The sequence below is a fragment of the Arvicola amphibius genome, chromosome 6, assembly GCF_903992535.2.
Source record: "Arvicola amphibius chromosome 6, mArvAmp1.2, whole genome shotgun sequence".
Taxonomy (NCBI): Eukaryota; Metazoa; Chordata; class Mammalia; order Rodentia; family Cricetidae; genus Arvicola; species Arvicola amphibius.
In genome coordinates, this window is record NC_052052.2 from 60,766,253 (window position 1) to 60,793,919 (window position 27,667).

Genomic DNA, 27,667 nt, shown 5'->3' on the forward strand with positions numbered 1-27,667 from the left:
CTGCACAAAGAACTGCACATTCTGCTGCAGAGACGCACGCACCCCATGCTTTTGCTGCTCTGTTCACTACAGCTAGGAAATGGAAACAACCGGGGTGTCCATCAACAGGTGACTGGAATATGAAAACCTAGGAAAGATATAAAATAGAATAAGAAAGATTTCTTTCTTTAACCCTAAAGAAAGAAAAATCACAAAACTTTCAGAAAAGCGGATATACTTAGAATGTATAATACAAATTAAAGTTCACCCAGTCTTGAGGTGGGGGGAGAAGCATGTTGTCCCTGATATGTGGATCCTAGCCTATAATACATACATGTATATAACTGAACATGTATGTGTGGGTATAGGAGAACATTTAGGAGTGAGATCAAGAGAGAGAAATTAAGAAGGGAAAATGCATACAAGTGAATTCACATTAATAGTGTGCTCTGTTTAGATCTTCTGAACACTCCCTCAGTGGACAACACACTCTCAATGCAAAAGTGGGCAGTGTCCACCTGTGACTCCATGGGAGGGCTGTTCCATACCAGGAGATTCATTTAAAATTTTTTTCATTTAACATTCCTGTAGCATGTAGTTTGTTATAAGCACTACTTAGTGCTTAGTTCATCTTATTCTTAAATAGCTATTAATTTATAGAATATGAAGATTTTTAGAAGTATGTTTAAAATACCATAATTGTGAAATCTCTGAGAATACTGTGGAATAAGGATATATTGTTCTTGAATCTCAAAGGTCAGCATGCTGGTAATAAGCACACTTTTTAAAATAGAAAAAATAACAAAGTATCTAAAATTTATAGCCAGGTTTACACTTGTTCTCAAGATTGACTTCCTTTTATCCACTGTGATATTGAGTAAAAACATATTGACAAGGCATCTGCCACAGCAAGGACTAAGAGTCTTTGCCCTTGGCTCATGTTTATGAGCATCAGAGATACACTAGGTCAGAGCAGGTGGCCAACTCATTTCCTGAGATGCATCTTCATGTTCTGATTGTTAGGAGAAACATGATAGACTTAGCCATCTACTGGGGAAGAAGAAGGAGGTAGAACACATTTTCTAGACATTTCCATAGCCTGTACTGATGCTTTTCTTCTCCAGCTCTTCCTCACAAAAGCCAAACATCATTGCTCAACAGAGGAGAGATCTTTAGCAAGACTGTGTTGACAGACTGTAGGGCTATTCATCAATGCTACTGTCTATACTACAGACACAGAAATATCTTTAAAGTATCTTCTAAAAGCTGAACATCAGAAACACATTTCATTCTGTGGCTATAATTCAGAGGTACCTACTGTTTGGTTGGAAGCATCACCCCAGACCCCTGGAATGATTGGCTCCCCTGGGAGTGGCCACAGTCCAGACTCTACCTCCAAGAAAGCCCACCAAAATGGTGACCCTCTCCAGGGAGGGTCAAGACCACTCTCATAGGCTATTTAAACTGCCCCCCAGAGAACGAACACGTGGTTGTTCTGGTTCTCCTTTCCCCTCTCCATGTTTTCCTGGGGGCTGCCCGGGAGTGCTGGCATCCATTAAACCTGGGCCTTTTCTAATTCGGTCTGATCTGGTTTGGTTTGGATTACTGAGTCAGTGGAGAGGCTTGTTGGTCAGAAAAATACTTAACATCTGCTGTACACAGTTCACATATAACATCTTTTTAATCCTTGCAATAGCAAAAATCAGACAGGTTTTCTTTGTCTGTTTTTATAGAGAAATAGAGAAACATGACGGGTTCATGATGGTTTCACCTGTAAAAACCTAACAGCAATCCACCAGGAAAAGCTCTAAGAGACTAAAGAGGGAGAAGTACTACTTAGTTCATGCTCTGAGAATCCAGAATCCTGACAAACACAAGAATGCTACAGATACTAGCATTATGATCCTGTAGTATCAGGAAATCTAATATAAAAATTAGCAACAAAATTCTCGCAATCCCAGCCCAGCAGGCATCCAAAGGATTATCCACCAGACCAAATGGAATCTACTCCTAGAACACAAACCTTTTCTGTTTCCTGTGGAATATTATTCAACCTCAAAAAGGCAGAGAATCTTACACATGCTATAACATGAATAATCCTTGAAGACATCATAAGCAAAATGAGCGAGTAGCAAACAGGAAGAAACTACATGAATTCAGTCCCACGGGCTCTTAAGGGCACATGAAGTTACAGCACCAGGATGTAGAATGACAGTTGTCAGAGAACGGGGAGTTATTATTCAATGGGAATATTTTTATTTTCCCACATGAAAGGGGTTATGGGGGTAGACCACGGTGATGACTTTACTGAAATGTATGCTTAAATTTAATTAAGATGAGTTAGGTCATCTGCATTTTACCACAACAAAAGTCCTTAATTTTGAATTGATGTTATTTAGAGCTTTATTCATTTTCATTGTTATGTGTATGCATGAGTGTTTTGTTTTGCGTGTACTAAGTCTATGCAATGTATGTGTTTGGTGCCCTTGGTTGCCAGAAGAGGGCATCGGATCTCTTGAACTGGAGTTACACAGTTGTGAGCTGCCACTGGCTGCTGAGACCTGGACCCATATCTTCCATAAGAGCAGTAGACTCTCTTAACCATTGAGCCATCTCTCCAGTACCTTAATTTTGAATTCTTTTAATTAAATTTGTAAAGTCTAATATAAGGATTATTACAATGGAATCATGAGTATAAATATGCAATTCACACAATTACACCTAGGTTCCATACACTGAATCAAATCTCTGTAATGAATAGTAGGCTTTGCACATGTTTCGTGATGGTAATACGCAACAACCATATGGAAGAATTGCTCACACCTATGATTCTAAACATCGCCCCTCTGATGCTCCCAGAACTGTGAGTGTGGCGTTCATTGCCCTCAGTTTGCACACCCATGAGGAGTGAATAGCTACAAAGACACAGACAGCGGGGAAGGCTTAGGTGAAGCTCCTGGCTGTGGGCGGTTACTTTAGTGATCACATGCTGTGCAGAACTGAGGAGAGAGAAGAGGTCTGCTTGCATCTTGTTTAAGGAGGCCACTCAAGTGCTGGAACCTGCTCCTTTCGACCCAACAACTGCATTTATGTAACGCCACTCTCTGAGGTGACAGTGCTCTTCTAGCCCTGCGTGGGAAGCAGCGGGGTGGTATTTTAAGACACTGTGCTGTGGTACACCCAGCAGCTGTAGGAACTCGTGACACGAACAGCAAATATTTCCCACCTCAGGACGAGATGCTGCAAGGAGCCAACAAAGATCTCACAGCATGCCCTGGGAAAGCAAGCAATTGCTCCCCAAGAGCATAAAATACTTGGTACAATTTTTAAAAAACACACACAAGCATCACTTTACTAACATTAGGAGTCTTCGCTTAAGTGGCTTTTTAGAGGAAAGAGTGGCATTTGGTGATATGACACTGGTGGGGGACGGCCTGAGACTGAACTTCTCTCAGACTCTGCCTCGTGTCTCCAAACACAGGAGAATCTCCAGCCTCAGCACAGGACGGGCTGTCTTTTTATCTCATCAGCGTTGAGGACACTTCCTAAGCTGAATGCAGTAACAGGCACTCCAGTCTACCTTAGCTGTTCTATACTCTAAGGTAAGGGGGAGCTAAAATCAATAGTAGGGAGTGGTCCAACAACCCCCAAGAGTGATGGCTGGGGAAACTCCACACAGTACACATTTACAGCATCAAAGTTTCTGTAACAGATAGAATCCCCAAACTTGTCTACTTTAATGATGTTTGTTCTGGGTCAGTTAGGGTCAGTTAGCTGCCAGAAAGGATGACTAGACAATTAGCAACTTGCAATATATTTCCAAACGATTCTGTAAAATGAGGAAAGCCATCTAGTCTTTTCAATAAATAAATATAATATACTGCCCATCTCCAGATATGTTTTTTCATTATTGTGTTTATTCTCAGAAGAATTATTCCTCTGAAATTCAACACTTTCTCATAATTGTAGAGGGGAATCTATCCTTCATATGTTTTGAATCACTTCTCAGTGTCAAGAGTTAGGAAAGTAAAATCTCTGTCTATGAGTAAATACACACATATGGACACACAGAGGGCAAAGATGTGAAGGATCAGGCCCTCCTGCCCAACAGAAAATTAATGTGCTGTCCAACCAACCATTCAGTTAAATGGGTGCCAAATGACATGTAATTCATGCTCAGTTCCACTACCAACAAATACCTGATTATCATGATTTAATATTTATTAATTATTCATCTTTGGAAGGAGAAGACTAAAAGAACAGCCCGTGGGAAGAAATACAATTTTAATATAAAATTATCCCATGGATTAATGAAGCATTTAAAAATTCATGCAGCATGCTTTTACTCCCACAGGTAATATTCCATAAGTGAGAAATGAAATTATTTTTTTTTAAAAAAACAACTCAACAGAAATCCAACACCCCCAACTTAATACCTCGGATTTCAAGCACGCTGCATAAACAGCACACATGCATCAGGGAAAGCTCCTCTGCAGAACAGCAAGTGTCTGCTCTGCATAATAATTCCCATGCGTGAGCTGCTTCTTCCCCCGAGGAGCTTGGAAATTTATATTGTATTATAACATTCGGGTCAGAGCAACTGCTCCATGAAAACTGAAAAGGCCTCTGGCACGGAAATTATGGCAAGCCTAGAGAGACCCCATGCTGTCATCTGGCCACAGCTGTCCACCTAGTAGAGGGGACACCGCCAGTGAATCAGTAAGAAGGGAATTTTCAGGAGATTAAGATATCTAAAACTGTCTTGATGGGAATCTGATTGTTCATTTCTTTATCGAAAGGAAAGAAAACCCTGCAGTACACAAACCAAGGAGTTAACTATCAAATCTTTATCAAACTTTTGTTTTGCCCACCCGTATTCTAGAACTGATGTTTACATAAAGAGAAAATGCAGGTGATACATGCTGTGTTTATCTGTGGGGCTGATAATCTGAGGAAGAGAAAGACTTCTTCCACCTGTCCCTTGTGGAGAGGCTGTAATTCACCAGCCAGCTATGCTTCATAACTCACATTGTCACTTCCAAGAGCCGACTGGCTGCCCGTGCCTGCCATGAGCCCAGAGAATGCAGCCGGAGTGAGATAGGTACAGGACCTGAAAGAGCTGTCACTGGGCATGATGGCGGGGAATGGACGGTTCAGCTGGATGGGAGAGCATGACGAAAGGGAATGGACAGTTCAGCTGGGCTGGGTGGGGAGTCTTATAAGCCAGATTAATTCTAAAAGCATGAGAAACAATTTAATGTTTTATGTAACACAACAGGATCAGATTTGCCATTTTCAAATGCCACTCTGTTGGAGGTCAGGGATGAAGAAGGACCTTCATAAAGTATCTTCATAAATTCCTAAATCGAACAAGCTCTCCTTCATAGCCTTTTCTATAAGAACTGGGTTTAAAGGCTATAAATGTTCTAAGAGTCTCGAACTGTGAGGTGTGAAAGCGACAGGGAGGCTGGTGCTCTGAGAGGGGTGCTCTTTAAATACCTGCGGAGTGGAGCTTCCCAAGATCCCATTATCCTGTCTGTAAGAATCTGTTCCTCGGCACCAGTCACAATCCTCACCTAACTCAAGCCAGATCGTGTACACTCGGTTCCAATGTCCAAACTCCTTAGTCCAGCTTTAGTTCCTACGAGGCCGAGTAGGGACCAGATATAGACAAGTTGGGGATTCTCTCTGTTTTGCTATGCAAAAGCACTGAGTACTCTGGGTATTGGTTAAACTCCTGTGTCTCCTTCCCGAGGACAACCAGCTGGCTTTCAGTTATCAACTTATGATAACTAGCTACCTTTTAGGAACTCGTGTGATGCCTGTTTCCAGGATAAAAATATCAGAGAAAGAAAACCCTCTCTGTCATGTTATCAATATTAATTGTTTAAATTATATAGAATTATTACATCTAATTTTGTTTGACATTTATTTGCATTTTTATGTTATCTACTCATAAATAACTCCTTTTCTGGAGAAAATGTGAATTTGCCTGAGTTTCTTTTCTAGGTGGCATTTGTCCATTCAATTCTCAGAGTCATAAAATAATTACAATGACAAATATCAACATTATTATGATGTGTTTCTAAAAATTTCATTTGCTCCAATTACCTCTTTTGATCTATCATCAAAACAACAAAACAACACAATCCCACAAGCTATTTCTTTCCTGAATTCCCATGATACATACACTAAAAGCAAAGGACTTCCTGCACCCAAATGAAGTATAGCATCCTTCTCAGAGGCAGAATCATGTATGAATGGCCATGGGCTTGGGAGGCAGTCAGACCTGGGTTTCCATTCTGGATAAATGTATCCTAGATATGTGAGCTAGTGTGGTGGTTTGAATAGGAAAGGACCATACAGGCTCATATATTTGGAGGTTCTCCATTACCAAAAAGTAGAACTGCTTGAGAAAAACTAGAAGGAGTAGGAGGTGTGGATTTGTTGGAGTAGATGTGGCCTTACTGAAGGAAGTGTGTTATTAGTGGTTGTTAGGGGTGGGCTTTGAGGTTTCAAAGGGCTAGGCCAGACCCAGTCTTCTCTCTCTCTCTGTCTCCCTCTCCCTCTCCCTCTCCCTCTCCCTCTCCCTCTCCCTCTCCCTCTCCCTCTTCCTCTGCCTGCTGTTTCCAGATTAAGATGTAAAGCTCTCAGCTACTGCTCCAGTGCCATGCCTGTCTGCTTCCTCCCATTATGATCATGGACTAACCCTCTGAAACTATAAGCAAGCTTCCAATTAAATGCTATCTTTTATGAGTTGTCTTGGTCAACGTCAGACTTGTCTCTTCAGAGCAATACAACAGTAACTAAGATACCTGGTCATTTCTTAAACACCTTGGCCTAACTTTTATTTTGTTTTTCTGTGCAGGGGGTAATCAAGCCTACCCAGCAATATCACATTCTGGCACTACTATTGCAATTCGCCACAGAATTGATTGGCTTCAAAGTGTGGGATTTATTCTCTTACAACAGGATGACAGAGATCTGAACTCAAATTGTTGAGAGGGTTGGTTCCCTGTGAAAGCTTTATGGGAGACCCTCACCTCTTCTGCATGGTGTGGCTCCTGGAACTTTCTGGCTTCTGACAGCACAATTCCAATGTTTAGTATTCACTTGTTCACGTCCCTGTGTTTCCCAGTGTCTTTTTTTTTCTGTTAAGGAGGCTAGTACTGGGTTCAGGGCTCACTCTTAAATTTAGAGTTAATTCATCTGAAAATCCCTCCAAAAATAATATTTCCAAGTAAGCTCACATTATAAAACCTATGTGAGTTTGTGAAAAGGTAATGGTCAGCTCAACATACCTACCTGCAACATACTATAATTTCACTGAAATTAAGGAAAATAGTGATGGGTCTTTACTAAAAATCTGCATTACAGTGTGTGTGTGTGTGTGTGTGTGTGTGTGTGTGTGTGAACATGCTATGTATGTCTTAGTTAGGGTTTCTGTTGTTGTGAAGAGACACCATGACTATGGCAACTCTTATAAAGGAAAATATTTAATTTAGTGGCTTGCTTACATTTCAGAAATTTAGTCCATTATTGCTATGGCAGAAAGCAAGGCGGCATGCCAGAAGAAATGATGCTGGACCTGAGAGTCCTTACATCTTGATCTAAAAGCAACAGGAAGTGAACGCTGAGACAGTGGGCAGTATCTTGAGCATATATGAGACCTCAAAGTGACACATACTTCCTTCAACAAGGCCACACCTACTCCAACAAGGCCATACCTTCTAATAGTGCTGATTCCTTTGGAAGCCATTTCCTTCCAAACCACTACAGAGCATATGACGTGTATGTTCTTGGTGAGTGTATTAGTGCAGACACAGGTGTTCTACAGTATGTAAGTGGAGGGCTGAGGACAACCTCAGGTAGGTGTCAGTTCATCTTCTTCATCTTGTTTGAGATTTGAGACAGGGTTTCTCTCATTTGGTTCTTCATATACCAGTCAAAGTGGCCCTCAAGGTCTGGGAATTTTGCTGCCTCTGCTCCCCAGCTCCTGATATGGACATGCTGCAATTCTAGGGGTACAATACTGCATCTGGACTTCTGTGTGTTCAGAAGAGTCTGAACGAGGCTATCAGGCTGGCATGAAGATTACACAATCACTGAGCCATGTATTTTTAATACATTTTAAACTATGAATTGATTATATTTTATTTTTATATTAGGAAAATTGCTGTTAAAAGAAAAATTATTATACATACCAATGAAATTCATAAGGTTATTGGAACAGACCTTAAAGCATGTATTTCATGAGATTGAAAGTAAAAGAAATACATGAATTTCTATATACACATACCCTACCAAAGTTAAATCAAGATGAACTAAATAATTTAAACACATCTAGTAGTATAACAAACAAGAGAGAAGAGAAGAAAGAATGAAAAAATGTCCAACTGAAAAAGATCTAGGCCTAGAAGGGTACAATGGTGAACCAGATCTTTAAAAGAAAGCTACCACAATGCTTCTCAAATTATTCCACAAAACAGAGATAGAAGTAACTCCCCCTCTCTTTATTTATTATTCTTTTACAAAACAAGTATAAAGTCAATATAAACACACACATATATACACATGGGGTGTGTAATATCTGAAAACTAAATAACTGGATTTAAGAACACACATAAATATCATTCACTGTGATCTATGATCATTTTAACTTATAAAACTCAGTAAATGTAATAAATTATATAAATGGGTCTAAGGATATAAATTATATGATCATCACATAGATGTAGAAAAGGCCTTTCACAAGATCCAACATTTTTTCATGATAAAGTTACAAAGAAAATGGTAACAGAGGGGGCATATCTGAATACAATAAGGCAATGTGTGACAAAATTATAGGCAAAATTATATTACATAGGGAAAAACTCAAAGCATTTCCACTAAAATCAAGAACAAGACAAGGCTGTCTGTCCACTTTGTCTATACTCATTCACTATAGTACTGGAAGCCTTAGCAAGAACAATAACACAAGAGAAGCAATTTAAAAGAAAACATACAAGGAAAGGGAAAAGAAATTATTCTTATTTGTAGATACATCATACCATAAAGATTCCACTAGAAAACTTCTAGAATTGATCAACACTTACAACATACTGGCAATATGCAAGATTAACATTCAAAAATCAGTAGCCTTTCCATATACCAATATCCAACATGCTGAGGAAGAAATAGAGGAAACCATCTGATTGATAAATTCCATATATACAAAAATTGAATGACCCCAACCAAAGAAGTGAAAGGCCTTTGAAACATTAAAATACTGGAAAAAAATTAAAGGAGACACTTGAATATGCAAATATATCCCACACTCATATTGGAAGAATCAACATTATAAAAATGGCTATCTTAACAAACACAATCTATATATTCAACATAATCCCCATCAAAATTCTAATGCTATTCCTCACATAAATAGAAAAAACATTAAAATTCATCTGGAAGCACAGACATCCAAAGTAATCCTGAGCAGAGTGGGGGAATAGTAAGGCTAGAGGTTTCACTATACCTCATATCAAGTTATAGTTCAGAACCATGGATGGAAAACAGTGGGGTACTGGCGCAAAAGATATCAGTAGACTACAACAGAGCATTCAGTTTTGAACCCAAGCAATTATAGCTACTTGATTTTTTACAAAGCCACTAAAAATATTCATTGAAGAAAGGTGGCCTCTTCAAGAGATGGTGCTGGGAACCTGGGTATCTCCATACAGAAAAATTATCTAGGTCCTATCTTTCACCTCTCCAAAAATCAACCCCAAGCAGAAGGAAGACCTTAAGGTAATATTGAAATGCCTGAAATGGCTAGAGGTAAAAATAGGGAAAACATCATCATAAGGGAATAAGTAAGGTCTCAGGATAGGACCTAAATGCTAAGGAAATAAGGCCAATAGCTGATAAATAGGACCTCATGAAGTCAGGAAACAACTATAAAGATACAGCCTACAGGATGGGACATGATCTTTGACCGCTGTACATTTAATAGAGAATTAATACCCAGATCACAAAGAACTCAAAAAAAAAAACATGCAATAAAAAAACAAACACTCCAGTTGAAAACACAGCTATGGAACTGAACAGAGAGATCTCAGACGATGTTACAAATGGCAAATAAATATTTTTTTGAAAGTGTTCGAGATCTACGTTAAAATTGCTAGTCATCAGAGAAATGAAAACTAAAACTCCCTTGAGATTTCATTTTAATCCAGTCAGAAAGTCGTTCTCGTGACAGAACAAATGATGAGTGTGGAGAACGCAATGGGAACCCTTACTCGTCCACAGCAGGAGTAGAAACTAGTGCAAGCACTATGGGAGTCAGGGCAGAGGTTCCACAGATGGCCTCGTCATCATGTTCACTGTTGCTCCATTTACCATAGCAAGGAAACAGATGATCCATATGGAGAGATCATTTTCTTGAAGATACCACACCCTCAGATAGGAGGACGTAGAGAAACAGACCTGAACTGAGCTGGAAGGTTCCTCCATGCTAGCTAGCCCTCCTATCACCAGCAGGTTCTTTACCTGCTGCTATAGGAAAACTATCAACTGTCTTACTCAGCTGTGGATCCTGCAATAACCAAGCAAGACGTGCCTTAGTGCAACCGTGGCATGTCTTTTATGGGGCCCTCATCTCTTCTTGATTTTGAGGCTCACTTCAAGGGAGAAAAAGCATGCCTGCCTCCAATTTAATTCAAAAAGCCCAGGATAGGGAGGACACAGGCCTCACGGGTAGCCTAAAACAGTTACTTTGCTAAATGGCCATGCTGTTCCTCAAATATTTTTCTAAATATTTCATTTTTGCCCACAGATTAGTGCTACTGTCAGCTTTGGTCAGAGAAGCTACTTCTATAGTAGATAGATAGCAGCTATTGCAGAATGCGGTGTGATAATACTCTTGTTTTCTGTAAAGATTTGTTACTTTTATTGGTTTAATAAAACGTTGATTGGCCAGTGGCCAGGAAGGAAGTATAGGCAGGGAGACCAGACTAGGAGAAATCTGAGAAGAGGACAGGCTCAGTCTGAAGTCACCACCCAGACACAGAGGAAGCAAGATGAGAATGCCTCACTGATAAAAGGTACCAAGTCATATGGCAAAACATAAACAAGAATTATGGGTTAACTTAAATTGTAAGAGCTAGTTAATATTAAGCCTGAGCTAACAGGTAAAATAGTTTATAACTAATATAAGCCTCTATGTTTCTTTGGGAGTATACAATGGTGTGACCAGGCGGGACAGAAACTTCCATGCTACCAAACTCACAACTGGTAAAGTTTGAGAGAATAAGATATTGAGTGCTCAACACAAAATGAGATATCTACTCCATAGTCTCTCAACACTTAGGGAACAGTGTAGTAGAAAAAGTAGAAAGAATATAAGAATTGAAGGAAGAGAGGAGCATTATGGGATACAGTGTTTAGGGCATGATGTGAATCTTTCACTCAACCCACAGGAGGTGTGATTCTCTACAAGATTAAGCCTCTCCATATTCCCTTATGAATGGGGAGGAAATAATGCATCAGGCTCCACCTCCCCTCAATGATTTAGAGGCAGTTAATAGCCTCTTGGAGAGAGAGGGACTCATCTTCTAGGGTATAGGCCATTCATAAATTGCTTGTGCTGCTGCAGAGAACCCTCACCCAGGTTGGTAAGCAACCCTAATACACTCACAGGATCACACAAACAAAGACGTGGAAGTAGGAGGGGGATTAGTCGGGAAGTAGAAAAGTATCTGTGAGGGGAGGGAAAAAGAAGAGAGAAACTAACTGAATATGATAAAAACATAATATATACATGTATGGAACTGTCAAAAATAAAGTAAGATATGTTTTAAGATGAGACTGTATGTAATTGGTACTGTACTGAAGCTGCAATAGGCCTTGATAAATACCATCTTTCTCCTCTCCATCCTGACACCATGTCCCACAACAGTTAGTTACCAATGTAATTCACACATGAAGATGAAGGAAACATGGGGTTAAGGATTTCTGCAAAGAAAATAGGTACATTTCTTGATTCTATAAAACCATCACTATGGTAAAGCAAGGTGAGGTGAGCAGCTATCATTTCAAGACTTGACCTAGTACCATTGTTTGAATAAATGTGTGTGCGTCTATGAGATCTTTGTACCTCTGTGGAATATAAACACTAGAAGGTAGGCAGCGACATGAAACTTGGCTTCTTGGTATTCATAACATTGCTTACATATCAGCTTGAAAACTTATCTGGTCTATGATCAGTTAAACTCATTTCTGTATCTTTCATATTTTCTTCTATGTTTCCTCTATCACATCATCTCATCTCTAATATGGCTTAAGGGAAAATAGAGAGAATATCATTTCTACATCACTGATTCACTTTGGGGATAGTAACTGAGCTGCTGTAGTGAGTAAAGATCAGAAGAAGGCCGCAGTCAGCAGCCGCGACTCAGGAGGGAGCCTGCAGCCTCAGCACCTCAGCACTTCTCTGCTTCTTCCCCACACTCTCTTGTTCCCCTTTGCCACTTAGACCCTGCATCTGAACCCACTGAGACTGAAATCATTGCCTGGATCTTAAGGACTCCCGGAGACCTAGAACCTTAAGTGAAATTCCCAAAGAAACAAGACTCAAGGGCCACTAGCTTTCCAAATCCTCATATTTCCCCAGCAGTGCATTTAGTGTTGCTTCAAGTTGTAGCTGGGGTCAGGAACTAAAGCCTATACAATGTAAGAAAGCTTATGATGGAGGCTAGTGTGCTCTGCTCTACCTAGGACCACAGAGATAGATAGCAGCAGCCATACCTGGTTCTGTCTTCTAGGGACTCTCATTATGTCTACTATAATTCCTGTCTCAGATCTCTAGGCAGAGGCTACTCATTCATTTCCCAGCTTCCCAGCCCCAAAATAAACACCCAGAAACTGAATCAAAACACTGCTTGGCTTATTAGCTTAGGCTTCCTTATAACTAACTCTTACATCTTAAATTAACCCATTGCTATTATTTTGTATTTTACCATGAGGCTCATGGTTTACCAGTATCAGTGTGCAGGCATCTTTCTCCTCCAGCAGACATGTGTCTCTCTGACTCTGCCTACTTTCTCAAAGCATTCAGTTTAGTTTTCCCACCTAACTCTATTCTGCCCTGCTGTAGGCCCAAGCAGCTTCTTTGTTCATTAATCAGTAAAAGCAACACATACACGGAAGGACTTCCCACATTACAGATATACTGCAAGAGGTTAGCAGGAACTTATGCTGGCCTATGATGTGCAAGAAGAGGAGGGACAGCCCTCTATACCATATAAGCACAAACTACTTGTACTTCACAAAAATATTTGGCTTACTCTTTTCCTTATCGTTTGGAAGTCATCACAACCAATTCCTAAACTGTCTCATGCTCTTTCTTACCATTTCTTGAAAAATTAACGATCAGCTGAAAATAAGTTATAGCTACCCTGACATGATGTGTCACCCAAGCTGTACACATTTACTGTTAAGGACACCACAGTTGGATAAAATACCACCTATTTTGCAGGCATTTTAACATGAGCTTTAAAATGGACCCTCCCTCACAGGAAGGGGAAACCTACCAAATCCGACCTGTCAATCAGTGAGAGGCTAACCTGTGGGAACTCCAACTGCGCAAGACAACACTTACCCGGATTGGGCTGAAGGTATTCAATTGTTTTAGTCATTATTTCCATCACAGCCCTGCTGGTGACATCCACTTTCTGAAATGAAAATATAAATATGATAAATGGTACACATTTGCTTTAAAGCCTAAAGTTTTCTGAAGCCTACATAGGACCCCAGTGGGGCAAGCAAGCAGTGAGGAGTCCTGCAGGAGCAGGTGCGACACTATGAGGAGCAGCTGGAGGGAAAGGTGACTTGGTGTCGAGCACTGTCTGTTGAAAAGCAGAGCCACACAAGAGGAAAACTGGTAACTTCCAGAAATTTTCTTCAAAACATACTTCATTACTTTTCAGCAAAATTAATACAGAGTTTGTCAGAAACCTTTTGCCTTCAAACTTTTACTAGATGCCACAAATGGGCCACACTTGGCAACAGGTTTCTCTTTCATGAACAATGCTGGGACATCCAGGTTGCTCAATGGATAGAGCTTATCAGCCAGTCTGGAGTTCTGATGGAATCCGCACAAACATAGGAGAGAAGTAACTCCACAAAGCTGTCTTCTGACCTCCACAATCATACCGTGACATACACACTCCCACATATATATCATGAACATGGTGGGGGCATAATAAATAAAATCAGAACAACAACAATAATAATTTAAAAAGAGTATGTCTTCAATTCTGCTTATACTGCCTATGGACATTCTGACAACATCCTCAGAGCATAAATGTCCTCAGTAAACACACCTAGTTGGTCCTGAATATTTGGTTAATTTTAAATACCAAATTCTGACACTAAAAGTCCTGTCTCAAAACACAGTGAAAGGTCAGCATTTCCTCCAGAATCCACCCTGGCACTCTCCACACAGTCGGGTTAGGGGAACATCGTTAGAGCCACTTTCTCTTCTCCATGAAGCCATTGACTCATATCAGAGAAGACTAACAGGAGTCAACCGACTTCTCTACCATTGAGAATATTTTTGTCACTTTTTATAGGACTGTAAGGATTCTGAACCGATCTCCACAACTCACTGTATATAGTGAAACCTGTTTTGTATGAAGTAAATTTCTTTTTCTTCTAAACTGTATCTATTTATTTATTTATTTTGATTTTGGATTTTTGAGACAAGGTTTCTCTGTGTAACCTCTCTTGCTATCCCGGAACTACCTCTTGTAGACCAGGCTGGCCTAGAACTCACAGAGATCCACTTACCTCTCTCCCGAGTGTTGGGATTAAAGGAGTGTGCCACCACCACCCGGGTATTCAGTATCTATTAAAACATCTTATCTTGTTTGATTTTTCAATACTTAATAACTTCTTATTCCACCAAAGTCATAATTCACCATGCAGTTGTGATTAGGAAGATAAACAAAGCCACATTATTTTCTTTGTGGCCCTGTAATGGTAATGGTAAAAAATAACTTTTACAGCTATTCTCTCTTGGATGCATTAGTATGCTGGTGAGCCCTATACCCTTGTCCTTTTGACTGACTCAAAATTTTAAGATACTTGAGGCCTGGATGCTTGGTGCTAATGGAGTGGCGGCTCCTGGAGAGGAAAACAGCAAATGGAGGACCTGGCAGTTTTATCAAAATGCCAGGCAGCTTCCTAGACTCAAGTCATGGAATGTTGATGCCAGTGGAAAGAGGTCAAGGTTGTATACAGAGTAAACATGCAGAAAGTGCAGAGAACACGAGAGCTCAAACAGAATCTCCTACTGACTACAAAACAGACCGGGACTGAGGAACTAGATGCCAAATGTATCTGGTGCCCTCTGGTGCCCTCTGGGGCCCTGCCAGGAGGAAATGGGCTCCAAGGATCAAGGTTTCTAAGAAAGAAATCATTAGAAGACTTGAGACTTGAACCACCCAATGTTCATTTGATACTGTAGTGTCATCTTCTGCTAGGGGTTGACATGTTTCTAACTTTCCCTAGATCCTTCCCAATAATCAAAAGATTTAAGCACTGTTATATGAAGGAGAAAACAGATACAGAGAGATTCAGAAGCTTGCTCCAAACTGTTCTGTTTTCCCTAAAAATGAAAGGTCCCCACAAGAAGATATGAAGTTATATTTCTCCCCAATTCCAGAAGATACCACACCATAGATGAAAGGCACTTTTTATTTCCATGATTGGGGTTGGGGACCTGAGAGGAACAATCCAACAGGGTCAGGAACAAAAAACTGCCACCATATCCTCTGGTTAATCATGACGGTCCTCAACACTTAAGGGACTCTCATGTATGGTAAATATCTGAACCTGACCCTGCAGAAGTGACACTACCATACTGACTTGCTAGGCCCTTTATTCCCAGCTCTTCTGCCTTCTCAACAGAGGCTGCAGCAACAATGCCTACTGTACATTGTCCATAGTTGGATTAGCAAGAAAGATATGGGAAGCCATTCAGGGGGATGAAGCCAGTAGTCCCAGATCTCCAGAGACCTTAGAAACAAAAATATTAAGAGTCTTCTGTTTGATCCCCAGAGTAGAATTCAACATTAAAATGGAATGGAGACAAAAAGAAATCTGTGCTCCCAATGGTCTGACCAATGTCTCTTAAGAAGTTGAAACACAGATTTTCTGGACTCTGTGCTCACTAATGCAGATGCCTCCAGCACTTCTGTTATCAATACCAGACAAGGTCCATTGAACTATTTGATGGAGTCTAATACAATCTTCACTTGAAATTCACTTTCCTTAACTTTCTAAGCTTTATTATAAAAATTGGCATGAAAATATCACATACCAAAATTAACCAAACCCACAGTCTATACAACTCAATGAACTTCTGTACAGTTTGAACAGGCATTTGGAACAGAAGCTGTGTAGGTTCACATTAAACTTTACACTTTCAGTACAGAATATATTTTAGGCACTTATCACTTTTGAAAAGAATTTCTTCCAATATGGTTATTTCTGAGGTTTCTTTTCAGGACATAGGCACAACACAGAATAGCCTTTAGAAATTTTTTCACTGGCCCTTTACTTTTTATTGAATCCTCCTGGGGTATCATCTGATAGAGATAATGGACACAAGAGTAAGAAATCAGTAGTACAGTAGCCCAATCCCTGACCTTTAAAATGTACAACTCATAGATTAAGAGAGGGACAATGAACTTCCCAGGTTCACATAACTAGCAACATGGTTATGAAAGCAAAGTCCTCCCCGACGGCCATCTATGGAGTTTCTGGAAAGAGAGATGGAATGGAATTGCCTAATGACTGTTCACTAGTCCAAAGAGATCTTTCAGAAGAAGAAACCTTCTGTTCTTTATCGTCGAGATTCTGACTAAACTGATTGCATCAGACAATGACAAATAAAGACCACAAGTGGCAACAATCCTTAATACACCTTGTTAGGGTCCTGCTAGGAAAGCCATTCATATACCTAAATGGGCAATATCCAGCCTATATATATTCTCTTTACATTATATCTAGTAGCATAGGCAAAGAGATTTATCATTTATTAAAACTAGCAAGAGCTTAACCCCATGTAAGAACAGCACAATTTAACTTTGAGCTTATGATATACACCTGTTTGCTTTTACATTGTCAAAATCTCCTAATCAGAAAATGACTTTTGGTGTATTTTTTTTTTTTGAGACAGGGTTTCTCTGTAGCTTTGGAACATGACCTGGAACTAGCTCTTGTAGACCAGGCTGGCCTCGAACTCACTGAGATCCACCTGCTTCTGCCTCCCGAGTGCTGAGATTAAAGGCATGCGCCACCACCGCCCAGCATCTGGTATATTCTTAATTAAAATATCTTCTATTTTTGAGCTCTCCCTAGCTTCCATTTTTAGTCAATCATGCCTGGGATTGGGAAAGTACAGTATATCGCTTTGAATATGAAGCATCTCCTCCCAATGTCTGTGAACTGAAGACTTGGTTCCCTAGCAAGTGGAGCCACACAGTACAAGGTGACTGAGTCATGAGGGCTCTGCTATGAACGGTGAATTAATTCACCGAGGGGCTCACAACTGAGTACTGAGAGCTGGTGAAAACTGTGGAAGGCAGGGCCTGCTTTGGCAAATGGAATTAGCTAAAACTATGCCTTTGATGGCTGTATCTGTTCTCATCTCTGCATCCCAGCCATCATGCATTGAACGGCCGCCTTAAGCCTCATGCTGCTGTTGCCATGGTGTTCTGCATCAATACTCATCCCAAAGCAACGAGCCAGCTAACCCTAGAATGGAACATCAGAACCACTGTGAGTTAAAATAATTAACCTATTGCTTTTGAGTGTTTCTTACAGCAGTGGATTTTGTTGTTGCTGTTTTGTTTGGTTTTTTGATTTTTGTTTCTAACACAGGGGATATTGGAGAAGGCTGTTAAAAGGAAATGAATTGTGAATGTATACAACATAGGTTCATATTTAGGTACTGTAAACCCAAGTAAAATATGGTTTTGTTTTAAAGGAAGCATCACAAACGCATATGCTTCACAGATTCTTGTCTGTTTACTCTTCAATCATTTTTTTAAAAAGAATTTTACTATGGCTATCTCTGGGGGTTTTGTTTGCTTGCTTTTCATCTTTTTTTTTTTTTTTAATCTTACGTGCATTGGTGTGAAGGTGTCAGATCCCTGGAACTTGAGTCACAGCTGTGGGTTGCCATGTGGGTGCTGGGAATTGAGCCCAGGTCCTCTGTAAGAACAGTCAGTGCTCTTCATCACTGAGCCATCTCTCCAACTTCCTGTTTCCATCTTCTTAATACCAAGGTTCTAGCGACTCTCAATACATTAGATTCCTTCCCATTAACCAGTCTTGAAATATATAGCTATGAGTCCAGCAGGACAGACAAACTAAGAAATGGCTCTCTTGAGATGACAGCTCACTGCGGTATAGTGTTTTTTGACAGCCTGAGTTTGGATCCCCATAACCATCCAGATACACTAACACAAGCTTCTGGATCCCAATGTGTCCTACTGGCAGATGGAAGTTAAAACAAGGGCCTTACATTCCCAGACAAGTTGGCTGACACCCAGCTATGAATAGGAGACAAACGATGTGGGAGCTGTGGCCAGACACTGGAGGTCGTCCCTTGAACCCCCCATGTATATAGTGGTTTTGGAATGCCTACTTCTATGCTCCACTCACAGAGGAAACAGCATTTTCAAATTAAATAAGGGGTTTCCAAACTATGGCCAATGGTCAAAACTATGCCAGTAAGCCACAAGGCAGGATGAGAGTCAAAGACATCCTTCTCTGTGGCCTGAGAGTTAGCAGCCTGTTTCCAAACTGTCTTGTTGTGAAAGCAGATATCATATGTATTCAGAAAGTATGACTAATAATTTGAAAAATGAGGAAGGAATTAGGTTCTGATTACTGTATATCCATTTTAATTTTACTAATCTTCTTAAATATCTCTTTACTGTAGATAGGTTTGGAAATACACCATAAACAAATCTTCACACCTTAAAAGATTAAAAAAAGTTAACATTTCTTTTTTACTGCACAAATAATAAAAAGTTCTAATTTCAGTGTCCTCTAAATTTTGGTTTGTTTCTTTTAACATAGCTGCAGGCATTGACATAAGTATTGCCTGTGAATCCTTTTGGTGGCTTCAATAGCCCTAGAGAGGAGTTACAACACAGAGGGCAAAGACTCTGCAGCCCAAGATTTCCTAAAAGAATGTGCTGACCCCCGAGCTTTATTGAGCATGCCATGCTTCATCTATGGATGAGGTTGCTATTTCCAGTCTGGAGGGATCAGACACCAGAACACTAAAAGGTCGTGAACTGACATAGTGGGATTATTGTTTCATACACAGATGTATGAATATATAATAATGTTCTCTTCTGTAGAAAGTAAATCAGTATCTTCTGAACATAGAAAACATGGAACCTATGGAATCTCTTACAAAGCAATGGAAATAGGAAAAACATTATTTCATATTGTCAGGTGCCAGAAGCAGAACTGCTTATATGTGGCACAGGTAGTCTGTGGGTTTGGCAATCAATAATAATGACATGAATTAAATGCCCACTTAGATCAGGAAAAATTCCCAGTGGTTATGGCAAAGAACTTAAAACGTCATATAAAACACCAACATATTTTCAAGTTTTTAATTCTATTACTGTAGTTAAGAATATACATATACTCACTAGAAGCGCTGAAAGAGAACAGCTAAATAAATAAGTCACAGGGAGATGATGAAAGCTGCAACCTGGGAAAGCCTTTCTGGCAGAAAGGCAGGTTGATCCGAGAGCAGTATTTTAAATATCTCCATACTGTCTCTGGGAGAATAAACAGCCATCCCCAAACCGCCTGCTTTAAGCAGGAACCATATATTCAGAAAGGCAGATAATATCTTGAAAATGAAGGATGTTTTAGGCTCTGGTTAGTCTAATATATTAATTTTAATTTTGTTAATCTTCTTAGGTATTACCCCATACCAAATATAGCTTGAAAATACACGCTACACACATAACTGAGAGGAAGGCTGTCATCAGAGAAGGTCAGGGAGAGCAGAAGGATGCCTTTGAAGCTCATCTTGTTCTTGATTCAAGCCCCTCGTTTAGCTTACAACAGCCAGTGAATGTCTTAGGCCAGTAGCCCTTGTCTTGTTCACTACTAATCCATGAAGGAGACCCTGGCATCATGGTGTACCCCAAGTCTACTCACAGAAGGCATTCTGAGTATACTGTCTGCACGTCGTTCCTCTCTTCTCTCCCATGTGAGACAGACACATCACTGGACACCAAGAGTGTATCTTTTTTAAAGTGTATACTTAGTAGAAAATTACTTGCTACAAAACTCCTGGAGTGACTAGCCTGTCTCCCATAACTGGGAACTGTGGGCTTAGCCTGTGTTTCAGTGTGAGCGGGTAGGGAATTTGGTGATTTCTGTAGCCTTTTCAAAACACAGCTTTGGTAAGCAGACGCTCTCTCTCAAAGGGGGCCAGGTGGTTTCTATTCAGGAATCCTAGTTCTTTCTCTAGGAATTGGACGAGACTAAACCCCCCTTCCTGCAGTAGCTGAGACATGAGGTAACCACCATGGCCACCGTCTACCAGCTCTCTCCACATTGCCAACAGTTCTCACCCTCTCACCCCCAATCGCAATGGCAGCTTTTCTAGTCTCCCTCAAGACCTTGCCTTTCTTAAAACTTGAGGTTACCCTTTAGAAATTCTATTTTTATTTAAAGGGTTTATTTCCATGTTTCTAGCCCCAGAGAATTTGTGACTTGAACAAAGAATTTTCCAAGATGCTTTTTAGGTTGCAGAAAAAGATTTCACCCCCTTGACTGGGAATCTTGTATGATACTCGTGTGCAGTATAAGAGAAGAGTTGAAGATTCAGCTCAGTAGTCTCTCTTCTAGAAGTTGTTGCTGCTCTAAGAAACCTGTGTTTGTCCTCTCTCTGGTGTCTTTCATGGGACATACTTCCCAGGACACCAAGCACTATGTCCTATTTAATATCTATTTATATTCCCATTTTCTTCCCCACCCAAATTGAAAGATCCTTCAGGGATTGGGGTCTCATGAACCTCTGTGTTTCCAATTCCTTGCACAGTGTCTGGCACATGGAGGTATTTACATATTTTTTTCAAGTGAATTAATGAAGACAACTACATACCAGCTCATCAAAACCTCCACCCATTTAGTATAACTATAGTAACTGATGGAAATTAGAGAAGGAACCAGAAGTTCCTCAGATTCCAGAATCTTCGATTAACGGCAGCAATAACAAAAATCTGCAGCTTTATAAAGAAACTCCCCAAATGTCTGGATCACAGAAAGAAATTTAGCCTCTATTGAATGAAACTGATGAGCAATGAAAACATTTACAGTTAAAATGAAAGCAACTCCATGCAAGGCACTTAAGAGAAAGCACAACGATTAAGGGCAAGGCTCTGCTGGAGAGAGCCAGAGGCCTCAAGCTCAGCTAGGGAAGGGTAGACTGAAGACTGAGCCAGGCGGGGGTGGCACTGCTTCTCTGGAGCAGAGCAGATCAGGCTGAGATCAGAGAGAACTTCTAGGAATGGCCACCTCTCTCCCAGGAGTGCTGCTTGCTAAAGACCTCTAATTTATTTCATATTGTTGACTAATTGCACCTCTGAGAGTACAACTAAATAAAGCTTTCTCCACCTCGAACATTTGTTGAACAGAATCCCAACTGCGAAAGGTTAGATGGTGATTCTTTGGTAGGCTTGAAAAGACTGACTTAGGAGATTTTTCTGAGTATCTAACTTATTAAGATTCAAAATCCACAGCAAGTACTCTTTCTTCAATGACTGCAGAAACAGTCTGCCTCCCAATACACTCAGCACAAGGTGAGTACACACTTTAGGAAATCACAGATAAGACAAAGGATGTGTACAATAGATTAAACAATTTCAATCTCTTCAGTTGGAGAATTTCAATTAAAAAGGATATTTGCTGAAATACAAATAGATGAATTTATAGAGAAAACACAAATGCAGGAACACAGGTAGGCTCTTCAGTTAGAAGTCTACTTTATTATTACAAGAGTATCTAGAATGGAAACAAACTCGCCAGAGTCTTTTGATGAAATAGGGGACATAAATTCTGCACTTTGTCTTCAGACTCTGAGGAAGTCTGTGGATATTTGCCTAACGTGAAATGCTTGGCAAGCTAGTCTCACTTTAATTAGTCTGTACGACTGGCATGGATTTCATAGAGAACGAAATAAGTCTCCAAAGATCTAATTAGCTGCGCAGTGATTAAACCCCATTCTCCACATTTCCTTTGCTCTTTAGTTTCATTTAAGACACAAAGCGCTGGCTTGTCTTAGCATTACAGTCAGATACCTAGTTTATCAGCTTTAATCAGGGCAGATGTGCAAGTCAGGACTAACGCTTTTGCTTTTTTGTCCTTTTGTTTCTGTGTTTTTCAAGACAGGGTTTCTCTGTAGCTTTGGAGCCTGTCCTGAAACTGAGGCAGAATGGCTGGTCAGGCTGAAACTGTCCAGCTGTACTTCCCAAGACCTGGGCATTTTGCCCTCATCTTTTCAGGAACTCCATGTTCTCTCCTGTTTGCTTCCATGTTCCTTCCTTTACTTGAAACATACTAGGTTCTCAATGCCTGTTGGGTCTCCATGGTTCCAGCAGAAGGTCATCAGAGTCTCCAGCCCCGAGCTTAGTTAGCTGTATCACTGTGTCGTTCCATATCTCCTCTGTCCTCCCATCTATACTGTGAATGCCACACATTTGGGAATATTATCTATATTCTATGCCACAGATGCTGGAACCAAGTAATTTTTAGTTTATCTATGAACACATCAGGAGGAAAACTGAAGAGATAGGAAGCAGCCAGGAACTCATCAGAAATGTATCAAGGCAACCCACTGGAAAGGAGAGAGACTAACAAAGAGATTAGGCCCATAAAAATCTTCTGAGAAGTCAAACCAGAGTATAAAGAAAAATATTCAGTTATAATAGTGTGCAGAAGCAAAATATTAATAATGGTTAAGTGTACTTTCTGTGTATCCTGGGCTTATGACATCCTCTTTAAAACAGGGACTGTTTCTTCCAGAACCTCCCACAATATTCTTTCCTCATTTCAACAGGCACTCATCCTCTTAACTCTAAACAGCTCTTGCTATGAACAGTCTCAAAGTGAAAGAGAAAATACATCTAATATGGCAAGAGGAAAAGTCTTAATTCACCAACTCCGGCCTCACTTGTTGAGAACTTATAACGTTTCAGAGAGAAGGCTAAATGATTTACTTGTCTTTAGTTAATAATAATCATTTTTAAGTGAGCATTAGTATTCTCATTTACTGACATAGAAAAATAGGAACTCCAAGAAAAAAACTGGACTTTTACAATAGTGGTGGAGCAGAGTTTAGGCCAGGTCAACTGGACTCCCAAACAGCTCTCTCCTCACTATCCTAACCTTCCTCTTGTAGGAACCATTAGGAAAGTCCATTCAAGTCAGAGACTCAAAATCCTTCCAAGGTTTGAGACTTCGTTCTCCATTTTCTTTCCTTTGCTTTCCACCTTCACCCACACACAAGCACAGTCTACACACAGCACCCTAACTAGAAAACTGATGACAAACGCTCCCAGGAAAAATGCACCACACCCCTCTTCCTCACGGTGATTCTGGTCTCTGGATGGACACAGAGAAGACGGGATGCTTTCCAGTTTCTATTTCCAAACATGCAACGAAAGGATGGGACTTTTGTTGTTGCTGGTTTTTTTGTTTTGTTTTGTTTTGTTTTAAGAAACAGAACATTTGGAGTCTCTAGTACAGACAGCTTCACATTTCCTTTTTACAGGGAACAACTTGATGCCAAGGGAAGGCTAAGAAGTAAAGACTCACCCGCTCCATCTCCTTGAAGTCATCGTCCAGTTTGGTGCCTTCAGCTCCCCCAACCTTCTCACTCACTTTCTGCAGAAGGTAGCAACAAAAGGGAATCATTAGAAACAGTTTCTTTCTTTTACAAAGGTGTTAAAAGTTTCAGGCACTCTTAGAGACAGCACCTAACCGAACCTTGGAGCCATTCTCTGACTGCGCTAAGCAGTTCCTTTTCAAAGCAGCGTAGTGTTAGCTTAGAGTGGCAAAAGCAACATCCTACAGGTCATACATCTGATGGGTATTGGAGCAGGAATTCAAACCCGCGTCTTCTTATTTCGACTCCAGTGCTCTTTTTATCATATAAATCACTTTACAACTACCTAATTGCTAACATTTTCCTTTTTAAATCCTAAGGAGCAGCAGTGCCACAAGATAATCATTTGCCTCTGATAATGGATCTAAAATGCTCCTAGGTAGAAAATTGCTACTTGTTCAACCTGCTCCTCAAGGGCTATTGAACAGATAATCACAAGCAGCCATTTAACTATTAAGAAGAAATGAGCCCAGATGATTCCAGATGAAAGGACTTGCTTTCTCCTCTCCCTGTTTATATCCTCACAATTGTGATGAGCTATATCAAACTATGTTGAAGGATTTCCTTGCTGCGCAATCACTCTCATTACTGTACATCTTATAATTATCAATTAACATAGGCAAATTATCATAGTTCACATGCAAAATTCACGTTAAGAAAAATGTATATACTAATCTTTTCTGAAATAATGATTCAGATTAAGGATAATAAAAATGTATGATGAGATCACAGAAAGAAATAATTTCATCATCAAAGACAGGATTATTGACTTTTTAAAAATCTCCTGTGAAGGTGAACAAATGTTTTTCCCTAAGAAATCACTGTATTATACAAAGTCCATCCACACAGATAACAAAGTATGAGTTCTAACTTCCTTCATGAGTTGCTTGGCTGAGAGCATTTACAGAGGAGCCCATGTGGTTTGCCTACAGCAAACTTCAGAGCAATGTGGATTTTCTCAATGAGCTTGGTTCAAGTTTCCTAAAGCGGCTTCTGGAGGCCTAGCTCCAACTCCTGGACCTGAAAGTCCTAGCAGTTTCTTGCTGGTCCCTGAAGTGTGTTTCTTACCTTTTCTTTCTCTCTGTCCTTCTCTAGGTTTGCCAAGAGGAAAACATTCCGAGAAGACTACCTTTACTGCACGTAAGATGCCACTATTTACTGCATCAGCAGTAACAGACAGAATACAGCGTGGGATAGAATATTCCCAGCTGAGGTACAGGGAGGTATCATGAAAATTATGTGGTATAATAAGAAACGACATCTGAACCTGCAATTTATGTGACAAACTCTATTCTCTAATAAAGTGCACATCTGCTTCTAGCACTCTGGTTTCTTTCTTTCTTTCTTTTTTTTTTTTTTTTTTTTTTTTGGTTTTTCGAGGCAGGGTTTCCCTGTAGTTTCTAGAGCCTGTCCTGGAACTAGCTCTTGTAGACCAGGCTGGCCTTGAACTCAGAGATCCACCTGCCTCTGCCTCCCGAGTGCTGGGATTAAAGGTGTGCACCACCACCGCCCGGCCTAGCACTCTGGTTTCTTACAGCAGTTTATTGAACTTTCATTCCACATTCTGAGAAGCCAAAATTTTCCTTAATGTGATCATAGATGGATAAAGATCAATGATTTAAATGGAAAAAATAATAAAAATGATATCAATAAGTTTGTGTTACTGTCCCATTTCTTAAGTGACAGTAATTTAGTTCATATTTCAGCCCTTCTGTCTTATGCTCAAAATATATTGTTGATCACTACTTTTGAACAAGCAAACTGTAATCTACTCGAAGACATAAACAATAAAGAAATATTTGTTGGACAAGTATAAGTTGCCATCTCTATTCAATACAACTGTCTCCCATGTTAGAAGACCTCACTATGCCCAAAGTCTCATGTTGTCAGGGAATTATTATAATTGGACCCCTCATGTGACCTGTAACTGAGGACACAGGTCCTCATTTATTTGCAAAATAGACACCAAAACCATGTATCTAAGAAATACCTCTATGTGTATTAAAATGAGAGAATTCTGGTACTGAGGAAATAATCCAGTTTTGACTAACACTTAAAAAATATATATAGTCTTCATGCAAACCATAAGAATTCATATTACACTTTGAAAAACATATTGTACAACTAAGAACTGGCTTTATTTCCCTTCTTTCTGTATCCATCAATTGCCAAGCACCACAGTAGCTAACTTTAGATATCAAATAAGAAACAAAGGTCATGCTAGTGATTGGTAACTCACATTGACTCCAGCCCACTAGTCTACTGGTTTCAGATATTTTATTTACTAAGCATGCCCAAAAGGGGGTGGAGAAGGAAAGAGGATACAGCTAGACTAGGGTCAGAAAATTTATTACATCTACCAATGCTGACATTTAGGCTTCTTTGAAATGGTTTGCCATGCAAAGTGAATGAAGCTAGCACGTTCATAATGATGTTGTATTAACTGTCTGGTTGATACACGGCTTTCTTATCAAATTACATTCCTGAGAGGGAAGCACTACTCAAAATAACTTCCACATTCTCTTTGATATTTTTCCAGGTCACAAAGGATCTAAACATATCATGGCACAGAGGTAAACACTGAGCTACTTAAATAACAATTGACTCGTTCCATAGGAATATGGCAAATAACTCCTTTTGTTTTAATAAATGCTACCAAAAATTAACATCTCATGAATAAGAATCAAGGTAAGGAAATAGATCTCTTGAGCTGACATGGTCAATAATGATGAAGGCTTCTTGCTTCATCACCAGCTAAGTATTTATTTTGTGCTATAATTTTTCACAGAAGTGGATCCTAAAATGAAAATATCACAATAGTATATATTTAGTATTTGTGATATTATTTAATATTCTAGTCATTTGAAAACTTGCTCTCACTCATTTAAATAAACTAAGAAAAACTATTGATTCAAATAGAATAGTACAAGACTGTAGACAGAAGTTTCTGTCCTACCCGGTCCTACAGCCATTCAGTCCAAAAGAAACACACAAAGGCTTATATTAATATACACTGTTTGGCCTATTAGCTCAGGCTTATAATTAAGTAATCCATAATTCTTGTATATGTTTAACCATGTGGCTTCGTAACTTTTGTCAGTAAGGTCTCATCTTGCTTCTTCTGTGTCTGGAAGACAACTGCGCCTCTGCATTTTCTCTTTCCAAAATTCTAGTCCTGTTGCCCTGCCTATACTTCTTGCCTGGCTACTGGCCAATCAGCACTTTATTAAGCCAATATGAGTGCCAATTCTTTACAGTGTACAAGACACTATAAATCCCATAGCACAAGACAGTCAACATTCCTATTTGTAACAGTTACAAACCTAAAAAAACAACTAACTACAACTATCCAATGTCGTCTAAAAAACCTATAACATCAAGGGTTCAAAATGGTCAATGGTACCCCTTTGGCATAAAAGGGAGTTTGTACTTCTAATTGTCTCTGTAACTATGCCGCCCTTAACACTGTCTTCCAACCCAATCAATAATTTTTAAATTAAAAAAATTTAAACCAATTATCATCCTTCTCTCTCATACTCTTGATTAGAATTCCTAAGCAAAACTTAATAAAGATTTGCCAAAGTGAGCTGCAATGTGAATTCTGCAGTGAACATGAGAGAGGCAAATAAGACTGATCATTCTTGGCTGTCTTTCAGAAAGCACAGCCTTTCAAGAACAGCAACAGTCAGGTCTAGTTTACATCTAATTCTTAATTCT

The 27,667-nt window shown here is 39.8% G+C and overlaps 1 protein-coding gene across 1 annotated transcript in view; it reads right to left on the reverse strand.

Annotated features, from left to right (window-relative positions):
* Nucleotides 1–23,904, reverse strand: part of Sh3gl2 (SH3 domain containing GRB2 like 2, endophilin A1) — a 45,454-nt gene extending 21,550 nt beyond the window's left edge. Inside the window, exons 1-2 of the mRNA XM_038334657.1 lie at nt 23,881–23,904; nt 13,616–13,688 (exon numbers count right to left, since the gene is read on the reverse strand). Of these exons, the coding sequence (XP_038190585.1) occupies nt 13,616–13,688; nt 23,881–23,889 (82 nt within the window). The 5' untranslated portion in view covers nt 23,890–23,904. The remainder of the gene's footprint in view (nt 1–13,615; nt 13,689–23,880) is intronic.
* Nucleotides 23,905–27,667: the final 3,763 nt, after the last annotated feature.